This window comes from Talpa occidentalis, unplaced genomic scaffold (genome assembly GCF_014898055.3).
Source record: "Talpa occidentalis isolate TD23 unplaced genomic scaffold, MPIMG_talOcc4v2.1 talOcc4.14, whole genome shotgun sequence".
NCBI classification, from domain to species: domain Eukaryota; kingdom Metazoa; phylum Chordata; class Mammalia; order Eulipotyphla; family Talpidae; genus Talpa; species Talpa occidentalis.
The window spans coordinates 18354349-18369857 of record NW_023601433.1 but is presented as its reverse complement, the minus strand read 5'-3'; the positions used below and the strand labels follow the sequence as shown (position 1 = coordinate 18369857).

The following is a 15509-nucleotide window of genomic DNA, read 5'->3' as shown; positions in this document are numbered from 1 at the left end:
ATTTTTTAAGACAATACGTGGAGGAAAATCAAAACATATGCAACTAATTGGGACAAAATAATTTTAATACATTAAACACCACTGTTAATCTTTCTACAGCATACAATATTCTTCAAGTTAATAACAATATCAACAAAAGCCCCATAGCAAAAGGAATATTAACATAGACACATAGAAAAAAATGGAATTGATAACAGCTTTAAAACTGTAAAGAGATGCTCAGATATAACTCATATCAATAACCTAATCTAGGAGTTTAATAACACTGTGTCAGACAGACCAATGAAATATGCACTCTTACACAGTGTGAATGCAAACTGATGCCAAACCTGTGGAGGACAATTTGCAACTGACATCGAATGTTATGCAGCTATAAAATAGGAGAATAACACTTTTCATGTGCTATTTTAGAACCATCTCCAAATTATATTATTAAATGAAAAGAATCAAGGTCAACACTTTTAAAATGGGAAACAAAGTAATTTTTATTGACAACTGAACGCAATATAGATTGTGAATATCACCATTCTTTTTCTGACTACCTAATAAATGCAACCTTGAGAAAAAAAAGGAAAGAAATAGAAGAATCAAGTTACTCGACTTGAAAATACACTATTACACTGTTGGTGGGAATACAAAATGGTGCAGCCATTTCAGAAAGCTATCTGGATTACCATAAAAAACTAAAAATGGAAATGCTGTAAGATCTATTAATCCCTCTCTTGGGCATCTATCTAAAGAATGTGAAACAAAACACTCTAAGAATTATATGCTCTGCAGTATTTACTGCAGCATTATTTATAATAGCTGGAAATAGAAAATAACCTAAGTGCCAACTGATAAAAGATTGGATCAAAAAGAGTGGCAGATCCACACGATGGACTATCATTCAGCCACAAGGAAGGATAAAATGTTGTCGTTTTTAGCAAAATGGAAGGAGTTCCAGAGACTTGTGTAGGAAAGCAAGACAGGATGATGAAAACAAACTGAATCTTTACACAGAGGATATTTTGACAAAGGAGAGTATTTATAAAAACTAGTGTACACAATAAAAGAAGTTAGGCTTTGAGGTTAAGAGGGAAGAAGAAGGATCACAGGGGTATCAAGGATGGTGCTAGGGAAAATGCACACAATAGAAAAAAAACAAGGTAGAGAAAACAAAGATATTTTTTCTTCCTCCAACTTCCTCCCCTTCCTTCATAACCCTAACATGAGTATTATTTCTCAAAGTTCAGTGCTCATCAAAATTATTTGGGATGCTTGTAAAAATGCAGATTTTAGAACCCAATTAAAAAAAAAGGGGAAGAGTGGATGGTGTTAGCCAAAATTAATTTTTCTAAATATTTGTCTCCTATATGCTGTTCATGAAGAGGGAAACCATTGCTTCTCTGCATTGATTTGAAGAACTTTTAAAGAGTTAAGAAATACTTCCATGCAGAGATTATCAAGATATTTAACAGCTAATGTGGCATGCACACCAAGCAATAAGACCTGATACTCAGATGTGGCTCTATGCCATATACATTTATGACCATGGAGACAGCAGGGTTTAAGATTAGGATTCTGGGCTGATGGAATGGACTGAAGAGTATTAGCTGGTTTTCAGCCATCTGGAATTACCTTCCTTCTCCTTGATGTCTTTTCACATTATTGATGTGCTGGAGATGCTGCCTCCCAACATGACCATTAAGACAGAATTATAAAATGCAAGCCACACATGCAAACCACATAAATGATTTTAAGTTTTCTAGTAGACACACTGCAACAGTGAAAAGAAATACAGTTATTTTCATAAAATATTTTCTTTAATTCAATATAACCAAAATATTATCATTTCAATATGTAGTCAACATAAAAATTATCAATGAGCTATTTCGTATAATTTCCCCATATAATTAAACACATCTCAATTTAGATTCATGATATTTCAAATGCTCAGTTGTCTCATGTGGCTAGTGGCTACCATCTTGAATGCCTCAGTTCTAAGGAATCTCTAAACAAAAATGAACCACTCCATTATCAGTCCTTAAATCCTACAGCGACATAGGACAATGTTCTGAGGAACATTCCACAGTACATTAACATCCACAGTTTCCTATAGCATCCCTGTGAAAGCCGATTCCTAGAAATTTCCTGCAATGAATAAGTTAAAGATCAGTTAGGGATTAACTTGTGGTCATGTATTTTGTTTCCTATTCTTAATCCTTGGCTTAAAGAGATCTCTTGTTCCAGCTTCACCCCTAATTGGCTATAATGACTGCATTTCCATCTCACAATCTTTTTACTTTGCATTGGCAGGAGAAGGAAATAGTCCTTGATGTTACTGACTCGGTGGACACTTTACCTATTTTTCTTTTAAAGATGCCTTCTGGTTTTATTCATAGGCTCTGGGAAAAGACAGGACAGGTTTATACAGAGAATCCCGCAGTCCTCAACAAATAATGAGGAATAGCAGTTTAAAGATTCACTCAGCACTGCTCAAATCCACAAATTCTTTCAGATTTAACTTGTCAATAATTAGCCCCTGAAGTTTAAAGCTCTCTGATCCTTACCATGCAGGACCTTATCTGGAAATAAGATTCCGTGCACTTGAATTTTCTCTTCTTCTTCAGATCTCTCCTTTCTCAATCCAAATACCCTTTCACACGTCTTTTCCTCACATCACTATGGAGATTTTTTAGATCTTTCTTTTCTCAATTTTCTTCCCTGTTACTCATTATTTCTTTCTATCTCTGACATCACAATTCCTTGTACTTGCCAGGAAGCCATATTTGTGCTTCTGTCTTTGTTCTGATTACTATCGTTTCTCAGAAGCAGATTCTCTAATTCTTTATTAAGATAGATTGATCTGATACATAAATACTAAGACAGACCATCCCTCCAAGTAAGATGTTTATATATAATTTTCCTCAAGTGTCTAAACTTAAATATTCAGCGGTAAAATAAAGAGGTGAATTAAGTACTTTTTAAGTACTTTAATTAAGGACTTTCAAAAAAGGACTTATCTAATCCTGATAAGCTGGTTAAAGAAGACAAAGGATGCCTGAGGTTGCGCCTGGGGGTGGGGGTGGGGTCACTGCAGGGCTCCCATCTCCCCCTGACTGACCAGAGAGTGCCCTGAGGCATCAGGGCCAGTGCAGGGCTGGAGGGCTGCACCAGGGCTCTGATGCTGGAGGGAAGCATGGACAGGCTTCAGGATTTCTTTTTTTCTTTTTCTTTTTTTTAATATTTATTTATTTATTTATTTATACAAGCACTGGGTACAGTCAGAAGCGTGGGAGGGTGAGAGAATTCACCAGAGCCAGAGCAGGGAGCAGAGCAGGCAAAAGGACCGAAAGTGCACTGCTGAGGGGAGCAGCAGGCTTGTCAGGAGAGGTCTGTCGTGCCATGTGGGACCCTTGTCTGCAGCTGGGGATCCAACTGGCACTGCAGAGGCTGTGGGCAGCTTCGCAGCCCAGCGCTCAACCACTGCACCACCAGGGGAGGCCCAGGCTTCAGGATTTCAACATGACTTCAGACACGAGTCTGCTGCCCTCCTCAAATAAGTATAAAGACATTTCTGGCCTATCCCTAACTCAGACCTCTGTCACTTTTTCTTACCATCTGGGTATACCAGTGATTGTTCTAAGTCACAGTATTAGACTGAACAGGAGTTTTCTTCAGAATGTGATTAATTCTAGCCCAATTATATCACTGTTTTTCAAGTAAGGTGTGATATCTGCTAGAATATCCTAGAAATAGGGGCAGAGAGTGCTCAGGCCACAGTATTTGAAATCACAGATGAGCACCAAAGGAAGGACTGGCCGTCCTTGGCAGGAGAGTGCATCTCTTAGAACAGCAGTGTCGGGTTATAATCACACAGGAGAAATGGTCCAACAGACGCCTAAAAACAAAATCTATTTTTTTATACCACTGTGTACCACTTTCTATTCCTTTTCTTTTTTCCTAATGATACATGTATCATTTTCTCTATAGTGGACATGAGCAAGAAACAGTGATTTTTGTTGGATTTATTGATTTGTTTTCTTTTTTTCCCCCAGAAAAGTCACCACCACCCTCAGGTGGCCGGGTAAGCAGAACGGGCAAGTCCCCGTGCCAGTGTTCTGATACCAGGACACAGCCTTGCAGGGGGCCACGCGAAGCTCTGTGCCTAGTCACCAGCTCTGCTCCACAGAGGAACTTCAAGAATGTTTTAAACTCACACAGCCCCAGGGAGACCAAAAACCCCAAACCTAAGGGGAATGATGGCAGCATTGTAGGAGGGAGTCCTGGAAACCCCTAAAATTACAAACAGATATAACTGAAGAAATTAAATAGCCATAGTGATGCAGTAAAACAGGACAGGTCTCTCTTCCTGCCCCGTCAAATAAGCATTCCTATCTGTTGCAGTTAACAAGTTTGTCTTCTTGCATTCTAAGGAGAAGGAAGGACATCCCTGAGAAGATAATAAGGAAGTTAAACATCTGGAAGTTAAACATCAGGTGTTAACGAAGCAAGCTGGTGCCCACCAGAAATCTCCATATGCCTGCATCCAAGGACATGAGGACACTCTCCCATCCCCCCTTTGTTTTACTCCCATGTATAAATAACCCTGCCCTCTGTCAAGAGCAGGATGGTGGACTTTCAGACAGAAGTCTGCTGCCCTCCTCAGTTTGTCAACAGATTACTTTCCTTCTCCTCAAACTCTGTTTCCTTTTATTAGCTGGGGGAAACCGAGGCCAGCGTTCAGTATCAATTTAACATCACAACTGACTGAAAAGAAAGGTGGAGGTTATGAGATCCAAGGCCTTGCATAGCATCTTGGTAGTTGAAGTGGAACAGATCAGAGAGAGGCCTGCAGAGTTTGGAGCTGAAGCTGGAGAGAACTCATTTGTAGGATACAACATGAAAAGAAAAAGAAAAAAAAAAAACAATCTAGGAGATGTTGAAGTAACTGGGAAGCTGGGGGTGAGTAGGAAAAGGTGGAAGGGGAAAAGGAAGTAGGAGGATGCTGTGAGGCTGGGAACCAAGCAGGGCAGAGCAGGTGGGGAGAGTCCTGTGTGGGGAGGTGAAAGATGCTTACGAGGAGAAGAGGCGCTGAACCCCATAGGCAGTGAAATGAGCTGCTATGATGTAAGACCCTCCTTCTCCCTCCAAATTTTCCATGCAGTCTACTATAAGCACAGGCCTTCTGCAAATGAGGGAGGTCTTCTGACATTTGAATAAGGAAATCCATTTCACATCTGAATCCCCGGGACGGGGCGGGGTGGGGAGGGGGGAACACACGTGTGTGGGCTGTCAATGCTACCCATAAACTGAACTCGCTTTGGAGACAGAACCCTCAAGCGCATCAGAAATCTGCAGAAGGGCCAACTTTCCACAGCATGGAATAAAGTGCCCGAGGGACTCCTATGTAGCCCTAAAAGGTCAGAGAGACCCCTGCAGCATCTGGGAGAGGCATAAGTATGCGAGCAGGGGTCTAGGTGTGCATTTTTCTGGAGGAGGATCCAAAGCTTTTAAGTCCAGCTTTCAAAGCAGCCCATGTATAAAAGCAGGAACAGCTCAAAATAAGCTGAGAGTCACTGCTTTTAGAGAGTTCTACTCTATAAATGATTTTTTTATTTTGAGTACACTTTACCAGGGTGGAAAACACTGTAAAATCGAGTGGAAAGAGACTGAACAAGGAGCTGAGAGACTCAACTTCTCTTTCTGGCTCTGCCATTAAGTATTTGTGCGTCAGTGGGTCATTCCCACCCCGAGAGAAAACAGGAATAATTATCGTTATTTTTACCTCATAGAGTTGTAATGAGGATCAACTAAAATAACAGATGTTCATCCACTTTCTACAGTACATGGCGCAACAAAATATATTATTAGATCTAATCTGGCACTACGTTTCCTAACCTAATACCAGAATAGTAAATCCAAAAATGACCTTAGTGAAAATATTTTCACAATTCAATCATGGCTATTACCCCCTTTCCTTACTATAATAAACGATGATACCCTGCTTTAAAGGATATTTTATCATCCCTCCAACTTTTGAAGTTTCACTGTGTTCTAGCCTTATTTGACTAAATTTCTGTTTTGGGACTCTTCCTACCGACTGCATTTCTCCTCTGAACGTGAGTACATCAAAATTTTGCAAGGACAAAAGAGGCTTCAATTGCTTTTACTACGCATGCAATGGGCATGACATTTAATCTTACACAGGAATTAAGTCATTCATAAGCAGAGCCCAAGGGGAGGAACAGCTCCCAAAAAACAACCAGTCTTGCTGGTACTACAACCTCCAGAAATTCAGTCAGTTTTGCTATAGTTATAATTTGTAGTCTGTCTGGCACTGAGAATTCTAACTTCAGTCTCTGTGGTTTAAATAAAATGTATCTACAGCAGCTTGGAGCCATGTTTTTAAAATGTTCCATGTTATTTTAGTTCAAGGACAAGTTTTAAAATTAAAAGAAAACTTTGGCTTTAAATACAGATTAAAAGTGAACTTTTTAATGAAATGCTATTAAATGCCACTTTTGGAGAAAGCCTTTGAAATTTAAATAAATTTATTCTCATAAAGTAGCAATCTCCATTTAAATATAGGAAAATCAAAAAAGTGAGGCCATACACATACAGAAAGACAGTATTTGGGGGGTTTTCTAACTATGACAGTCACAGTTCACCTATTCAGTATTATATTTCCAGTGATTTCAGTGGCATTTTATGACCATCATGCAACATTCTAATAGGTGTCCCTGCTCACACAATGGCAGGTCTAGTAAAGGCAGTTGATATTGCTATGTAGCTTTCAATGTAAGAGAAGGACAGTATCAGCGAATGTAAACTTACAAAGAACTTAAGTCCAGTTGCATTGTTCATACAACAACAAATAATTCATTGCAGGATTATTTTAAAATACCAAGTACATGCACTATCTTAAAACTTGATCCAATGGAAACTTGATGTCTCTGAAATGTATCTATCTATTATGAAATTCAAGGCCCAAATTTACTTTGTGTGCATTTAGGCACAAGGGTCTGGAATAGAAATCTTAAGTCAATGCACCAAGAAGGGCCTTAAGTGCAGATCTAGACCTAGGGTTCCAAGCAAGTGTTGTCTCCTTTCCTATCAGCATTCTAGAGCCACTCAGTGAAGTTGCCAAAGGAATCTGACAGCAATTCTGCTTGTTTTCTCAACAGATAGGCTGCCCCTTTCATAGGGACAGTCCCCCTAACATCAAGGACCTCCTCACTGTTGCTCTGGGCCAGTGCTTTATCCACCTTCATCATGCACTTGGTCTCCATGGCTCTCAGAATTGCATCAGACAGATGCTTGCCTCTCTTTGGCCTCTGTTATGTCCCTGGATCCCTCTCCTCGCCACAGGATGCTCCAGGCTCCTTCTTGGGGTTCTAAGACCCAAATGCCATTCATTGCCCTGTCCTACAGTGAAAGCACCACTCTGATGGCATTGTTCCTCACCGCAAATGCCCACACTGGGTCCCTGCAGTAAAAACAGAGGAGGTGATGAAATCAATTCTGAACTGAGAGTTGTTATCAAAAATGAAGGAGCTACATGGGCTGATCATAATCTTCGGGAATAGGGTAAGGATTAGGATGGTCCAACGTAGCCAAAGGAGGCTCCCATAAAACTCACTCATTCAATCACTTAGTAATTTATAATTTCTGTTCTCAAAATATCCCTTGGAAAATAGGATAATAATGGAACCTATTTCATGGGGTGGTTGAAGAGAATGAAGTAAGAAAATGCATGTCAAGTACTTACTACTGTGCTTGTACCTGCCTTGTTTTTTTGTCGTTATAATTATGATGCCTTAGTGTAAGCTATTTTGACCATGATCTTTTCATCACCTCACTGATGTCAGCTGTCCTGAAATAAAGATCTGCAGTTTTAGACCAAGGTCAGGACAGACCATTAACTCTGGAGGATTGAAGGGAGACTCAAAGTGCTTCTGATTGTGCTGGAAAAGAGGATCCAGCTAGCAGGTCATAGGAGCCCTGGGGGTAGATGAGAAGGAGTCAGCAGCAAAAGACTTAGAAAAAAAGGTTGAAGAGCCTCTCAAAGATAAGCTTCTACCTTGGTAACTCTCCCCTGGATTGGGAAAAAGTAAAATATAGTAGTCAAGAACCAGGATTTGGATTGAAGCAGATCTGAGTTTGAGCCTGGCTCTGCAACATTGCAGCTTCTGGATGCAAATTCTTGTCCTTAAAAAAAAAATGATGGTAATATATAGATCATAAAGTTATGACACACGCAGGCAAAATAATAATGGTAGATTGCATTACTGCGTATAGTAAACATTTATCTTTCCACTGGGAATTATCTAGCCAACTACCTTAGAAACACACTGTCAGTTACCTGATGCTTGTCAGTTACAATGCTTGAGTCATGTTATAAGAGAAAATATATGCATCCTTAAGGAAAGCAAGATTAACTACATGTATAAAGGCAATATGTACATGGAGGGGGGTGCTCATATGTAAATAATTATGGAAAATTTCAACTAACATATTTAGATTACCCATATCAACAGTATTTAAAACAGTATACTTTGCATACTTTATAATTAAAACATCACACTAATGATAATGCTTAGTGTCTAAACATTTGAGGTTAAACTGGCAAAACTTCATTCAAATCCCCTTGCTAAATGATGTCTCCTGGAGTGGGCAAAATTTTGCCCCCAGGACTTTTCCCTCTGGTTTCACATCTGTGACTATGTTATGTTACATGTTAAAAGTGACTTTGCCGATATAATTATGATTACCAATCAGTTGACCTTAAAATAGGGAGATTATCCTAGATTATCTGGGTGGGCTCAATGTGATCATCTGAACCCACAAAATCAGAGCTTTCTCCTGGTTAGGGTGGGAAGGGGGAAGGCAGAAAGGTTTAAGACAGAGAAGACTTTCTGACCGAGACATGCAAGCTGTCTGCTCCTGACAACGTCTGTGCCATGACCTCAAGCTGGCCTTCTAGCATTCTCTTGTCCTTCTTTGTTTCAGGGGCTTTGCTTACTATGTTCTTAGAATAAGTGCTTGACTATGCTGCTTCCCATTAACATCTCCAACAAAACATGTACAGGATCATTGGAAAAGAAAATCTTTCAAATCCCTCTATGCCAGGAAAAGCCTTGTGAAGGCACACACTGCAGTGATTGGCTGGATTTTTGCTGTCCATGCTTTCTGTCCAATGGTGAGTCAAGCTCATGACCTGTCTGAAAGACTCCAGTGCTTCATAGGAGGTAACAAAGTACTCACTGTGTAATCCAGAGAAAGACCCATAACAATAAAGTCACTGCAAGCAAAGCACCCTGGAATGGTTGCACTCCAACAAAAACAAGGGCTAGTCTAAGAGAGATACTGGGAACAGTGACCCACTTTACATTTATTATAGTAAAAAAGCACTGTCTTCAAGTGTTGACAGCTGAACAGTCAAGCATATCCCTGAGGGAAGAAAGAAAACTCATAGAAAAGTACTCCGTGGTCAGTCCACCACTGCCAGAGACACAGAAGGGTGGTAAAATATTCAGTCAGCTCAGTCACAGTTGGCCAAACTGCAGGGGAACCTGAAGGGGATAGCCTGGAACAGAGACAGCACACAATGGGGGAGGGGGGTGAAGGAAGGAGAAAACAATGTGAAATAAAGGTAGAGAAGAAAAAGGCAAAAATGGAGGGAGAGTGAGAGAGAAGGGGAAAGCAAAAATATTGTGACATTTTCAAAATAAATCAAAAATACAAATCTTAATAGGTGCTTTATTAATATTTTTGAATTATGATAACACTTTCCTTCCACTGATATCTTTTTATTTTGCTTTCTATTTTATCTAGCTGAAAATGATTAAAGTAATGCAAGTACGAAAGTTAAAAAAAATCAAAATGAAGCATATGATTATTTAATGCTCCATTAACTGATCATTTTGTTTAAAGGAAAGATTGGCAAAAAGGAATGGAATTCTTAGCTCTGTTTTACTTAAAATTCCCAATAGTATACATTCAAACAAAGGACTTAAGTTTTCCACTGGAAGAAAAAAGCAGTTGAAAAAATAGTACGAAAATAGTACGAAAAAATAGTTGTAGCATGCCCTGCCATGAGCTTAACTACAGAGTAAAATAGTAACCATTCAAATTTTAATTGCATTTGAAAACTGTAGGTACACAATTGCCAAGCACCACTATATCATATTATTATAATTACCGGCTTTTTAAAAAAAACTAAATTATATTTAGCTCACTATTTGAAGTACTAGAGTAGTTTGGAAAGTTTTCGCATCATAATGTGTACATAAAACCTATCAGGAATTTTCCAGGAATCCCCATGTTCCATTCTATAAGTAACTCTATATTTATTATTTACTATTAATGATAATAAATAAAAGGAATCTATTATTCCTCTGATATTTAGAATCTACATATAATTCTGAATGTGTGCAAATTCCCCCTAAAAGGTATTAAAAACAAAAGAAACATCTTCTATGATAAAAATCACCTTTTAAGGGCCTCCCTGGTGGCCTAGGGCTCAGGTCTCAGCGCTATCCCCACTACCACCTGAATTCAATCCCCAGCCAGAGAGGTGACCCACATGGTGCAGCAGGCTTCTCCTGTCTCGCCCGCTGCTCCCCTCAGCAGTGTATTTCAGTCACTCTGCATGTTCTGCTCCCCACTCTGTCTCTGCTGAGTCCTCTTACCGCCCACACCTCTAGTCTACACCCCAGATTTTCTATGCAAAATTTTTTTTAAAAATCACCTATTAAAAGGCTGCATTACCATAGATCTACTATAGTCTACTATACTTATACTGTACTATAGTGTACTATACACACCTATTAAAAATCTGTATTAGCATTCCCTTAAAGATGGTGCACATGATATGTTTTATTTATTTCTCTTTCAAAATCCCATTAAAATTACAGAATATAAATTTGAAAACAAAAAAATGCCTAGCACTGCTGGAAACAATGAAGGCACCCATCACAAAATCAGAATAGTCAAGAAACTTATCAAAAGATGAAATGCATAGGCTATCAAAGTAGGGAAATCTAAGCAGAGAACCATAACTTGAAGCAGGCGGTAAACAAGACCTTGGGCAAGCCCAAGATGCTTCTGCCGAAGGCACAGAAGACATTCCAAGTCAACCGTTCCCAGTCAGACAGCAAGCTGTCCTTGGAGGGGGAGCCCTAGAGATACCAGTGAAAGAACAGACTTCTGATGAGCCCAACGGAGAGCCAAGTATGCCAGCCCAGGACAGCAGGGCAGGGCCGCCCTGAAGAGCGCTCGGGGCAAAGACAGGAAGGCTTCTAGGAAATGCAGAGTAGGGATTCAGGCGGCTTCTGACCACCACATAGCTGTGGCTGCTACAAAAAAAGAACAATAAGAAAAAAAGGTGTTCTTGGAAAATAAAAACAAAATACCGAAAGGAAATGGAAAACTGTAAGAGAAAGACTGGTTAAATGAGAGGAGGGGGCAACGATGAAGTAATCTGGGACCCTGGAGTCATCTGGAAGGTAAAGCTGAGGGAACTGTTCATGATTTAGAGGTGAAAGATGAAAACATGAGAGAAAGAATAGAGAACCAAGGAATTCCAGGCAAGATGGTTTCCCAGATGGCGTCTTCCCAACTGTCAAGATACCAGGGAAAGCTAAATCCATACTTTATTTAGAACTTTTTAAAAATTTTTTAAAATTTTATATATTTTTTACATCATTTTTCATTGTTGAACAATGTATGCATTTTCATCTTGGTTATAGTTCCCAGACAATTCCCAACCCCTCTTGTTTTGATCCTACTCCCTCCTTCCCCCATCTCCCAGTGTGTCCCTGGTTTATAGTTGCTTGTTGATTTTGATTTTTACTTTATTATAATTAGACTTTTCTACAATAGAAATATTTCCTATTCCATGAGTCTAATCTAACTCTAATTTAACTCTAATTTAAATTAATTTAACCTAACTCTAAATTAAGCTAACCTAACTCAAAAGTATGCAAGGAGAACATTAGAAAAGAAAAAATTAAAGACATGAGATATGAGAATTTTTACATATAATTATTAAATAAATGCTAGTCAATTAAATCCAGAAATATATTTTTAAAATGGTATATTGAGCAGGAATAGTTTTTTCTCAGGAATTTAAGAATGGATAAACACCAGGAAATGTATATCGATTGAAAGAGAACCACTAGGTCATGATGTTAAAAATGGTGGAAATAGCATTTGATAAATGCAATAGTCTATTTAGTTATATGTGTGCTAAATAATCTAGGAATGGAAAGAGAATCACTTAACTTGATAAAGTGATTATACTAAACCAATATGCAAATATATTTAATGGTACAATGTAAGAAAACAAAAATTCCCTTTAGTGTCTGCTCTCACTGCTATTACTCCACATTGTTTTAGAAAACGTGGCCAATGCCATGAAAGGGGGAGGATAATAAATACATAAAAGTTCCATTATTTGAAGGGTATATGCTTGCATGTACTATAACAATCCAATTGAATCTAAAAAAAATAAAACCCAACAAATTTTCTTTGTATCAGGGATAACTTGTAATAGATGAGAACTAATCCACAAGGACAACAAAATAAATGATTTAGTAATTAACTTAATGAGAAATATGCAAACCCTATGTAAGTAAAGCTATCAAATTCTATTGAATAAAAATTAAATATATAAGGAGGAGAAAAACATTCCCAAAGTTAATATATAAGTTTAATGCAACACCAGGTTAATTTTCAATGGCATTTTAAAAAAGAACATGGCAACTTATTCCAAAGTTCAACTGGAAGAGTAAATTCAAGAAGCGAGATGACAGTATTATGAAAAAATTGAAAGCTGACATATGTCAAAATGCACAAGGAAGCATGAAAACAGCGTATTACAGATATAGGAGAATTTTTTAAGTCTGATGGTACATATCAGAATCTAGAAATACACACACAAATAAAGGAAGTTAATATTTAATAAGGAAGCACTTCAAATCAGTAAGGAAAAATGGAAAGACTCAATGAATTGTGTTGAGGGACAGGCTATCATTTTGGGGGGGAGTCTGATCATTCATTATCTTGTACAATTTACAAAAAATATATAGGTAGATTATGGGTATATAAATGTCGATTAAAATAGTAAAGTTAGTAGAAAAATATAGAGCTTTTTTTATAATGTTAGGATAGGTCTTCCTACAATGACGCAGACATAAGGAATATGGTGACAGACAGAACTGTTTCTCCCTCCAGCTTGGGCCTCCCAACCCAGTCTGAAGGTCAACACACAGTATAGAGGCCAGCACCTGCCACCAGGGGGCTCTCTGTTGCCTTGTTCCCCAAAGGTTCTCTCATCTGTTCCTGTCCTGGAGTTCCTAGTCCAAGTTCTGTTTCTGAGGGAGATAATGCACTTCTGTAAGCTGTGGGCTTCCTCCTCTCCCTATGCTTTTCATAAAATTTCATATTATCAGTGGTTTAAGGAATGTGTGGGTTCCTTAGTCACACACCCTCATTTTACAGCTAAAGGGACCTAGTTAATAACGGGACTCGCCTTAGAACATGTGCCCAGTTGCCAACAGTTCTGGCTAGACATAGGGCTCCTGATTTCTGAGGCAATGTCCTTTGCTCTTTCCACTTTATAACATCCTGTGGTCAAACCTATAAGCAGGTAACTTCAGATCAGGCAAGGAGGCCTACTGGGGAGAGAATGTGGGCCTAGAAAAGTCATCTGAACCGCAGTTGAGGCAACATGAATTGAACTGTAGTCAAGATACAGATTTAACTTGTATGGCTGTAACCCAGCCTCAGTCCATACTTTCACACTATCGTTTTAATTAAAGCATCTGAGAGGCCAGGGGAGGCCCAATAGAACAGAGATCATTAGCCTTTATGATTCTTCTCTGCGCTTCCTATTAACATTTCACTGAGTGTGTGTGTGTTAGGGGAGTGGGGCTGAGGAATGGTATTTGGGGGTTTGGTAATATGTCATGAAATCATAAAGTTGAGCTTTTTTATATTTTCTAATGAGAGGAAAGTTATTGTAACTATAAACTAAATTTTACTGCTTCAATCATAGTAACCATGAAATAGTCCTCAAACACCTTTCAAGATAGTTGAAAATTACTATTCCAGATGATTTATGTTCATACTTTTAAAAACACATTTTAAGAAAAACACATAGATTTAAAAAATCTTCTGAAAGAAAAAGAACACAGGTTAGATAAACTGGAGGCCTCTTGGGTTATGAGTAAATCTGAATTGGTGCCATAATTCTGAAAAGGTCTGAAGTTAAGGAACCCAGGGGACACAATAAAAACTCAAACAGGACCAACTGCACTACTGACGAGGTTTTGAAGAAACTCCTCGATCCAACCGGGTAGATTTAGTGGCTCAAAAGAGAATTCCAAGGGAAAAAAGTTACAGAAATGAATGCAACTAAGACAATGATCAAAGAAAATGCAAAACAATGCAAAACAATGCAAAACAATGCAAAATGCTCTCGATCTCAGTTTGCAAACCAGAGTAGGCACTGTGGATTTTCAGGCAGCCACAATATTGCAGCCCTCTAGCAGTTTCTGGGCGTAGACATCACAGCAAAGGCACTTGGCACCAGGCAATCTCTGGCCGGGAATTTTACGTTTAGAAATGTAAGACCCAGTAACATTTAAGGAATTCTCCCTCTTGCCAAACAGCCATCCTCCTGGCCCTTCAGCCACGTGACAAATGATGCTGAATAGCACTTTGCTGTTGACGCATCTGTTGTCCAAATCAGTGTAGAAACTGGAAGGAGAAACCCTGATTCTTGGCCCTCGGCAAAAGGGTACATTTTAGTATCATAATGACAGTGTTGGCAGAACAGGACATTCTTACTTGAAATGTCTCTGCCATACTAAGAGTTTTGAAGGGACAACCAATTCTAAATTTTAAAAACAGGCAAATGCGTAAGAATTTCAAGAGCGAACAGTTTCTTGGAAATCCTACTTTATGAGCGGTTGGTTATCTCTGACTGCCTTTCAGTGATTTACAGAGTTTCATTTGGGTTCTTGGCTTTTTCCATTTTGATTTTATATTACCCAAACATTTCTCTGTCCAAATCACTATTTTACATTTTTTGGTTCTCTTTATTTAAATGAAGCTTGATCAAAGACAAAATTGCCTGATAGCGCCCTAACTACACGGCCACTGAGGCGCCCCCCAGACTGTGAGATGGTGGAACGTAAATTCCATTTTGCTTTTTCGAGTTATATCTAGGCAAGTGCCTCACCTGGGGAATTGCTAAAAGCAAATTCAACTTTGAGGCACCTTTGTGTACCTCACACTGCAGAGTCTGAAGGGCAGGGAAAAAATAATTCACAACTCCCTTTTTTGCCAGTGAAGACTTAAAACTATTGAAAGTAGATGAGTGATGCTGCTTAAAGCTACAGGTCATCTATTTTCCCCAAGCTACTTCCCAACTGGGTTGCTATATCACTCGAGATTTTTTTTCTGACACATTTTAGATAATGGCTCAATGTCTCCATTGTATATCAAGGCAGAGGGAA

The 15509-nt window shown here is 38.8% G+C and overlaps 1 protein-coding gene across 4 annotated transcripts in view; it reads right to left on the bottom strand.

The window, feature by feature from the left end:
- Positions 1 to 15509, bottom strand: part of MKX (mohawk homeobox) — a 58986-nt gene that overhangs the window by 24779 nt on the left and 18698 nt on the right. The window contains exon 5 of one of the 4 annotated variants that reach the window (XM_037510165.2): positions 1878 to 2133. The exons of the other annotated variants lie outside the window; for them this stretch is intronic. Within the exon in view, the coding sequence (XP_037366062.1) occupies positions 2123 to 2133 (11 nt within the window). The 3' untranslated portion in view covers positions 1878 to 2122. Of the gene's footprint in view, positions 1 to 1877; positions 2134 to 15509 lie in introns of those variants that run through there. 4 annotated transcript variants of the gene reach the window in all.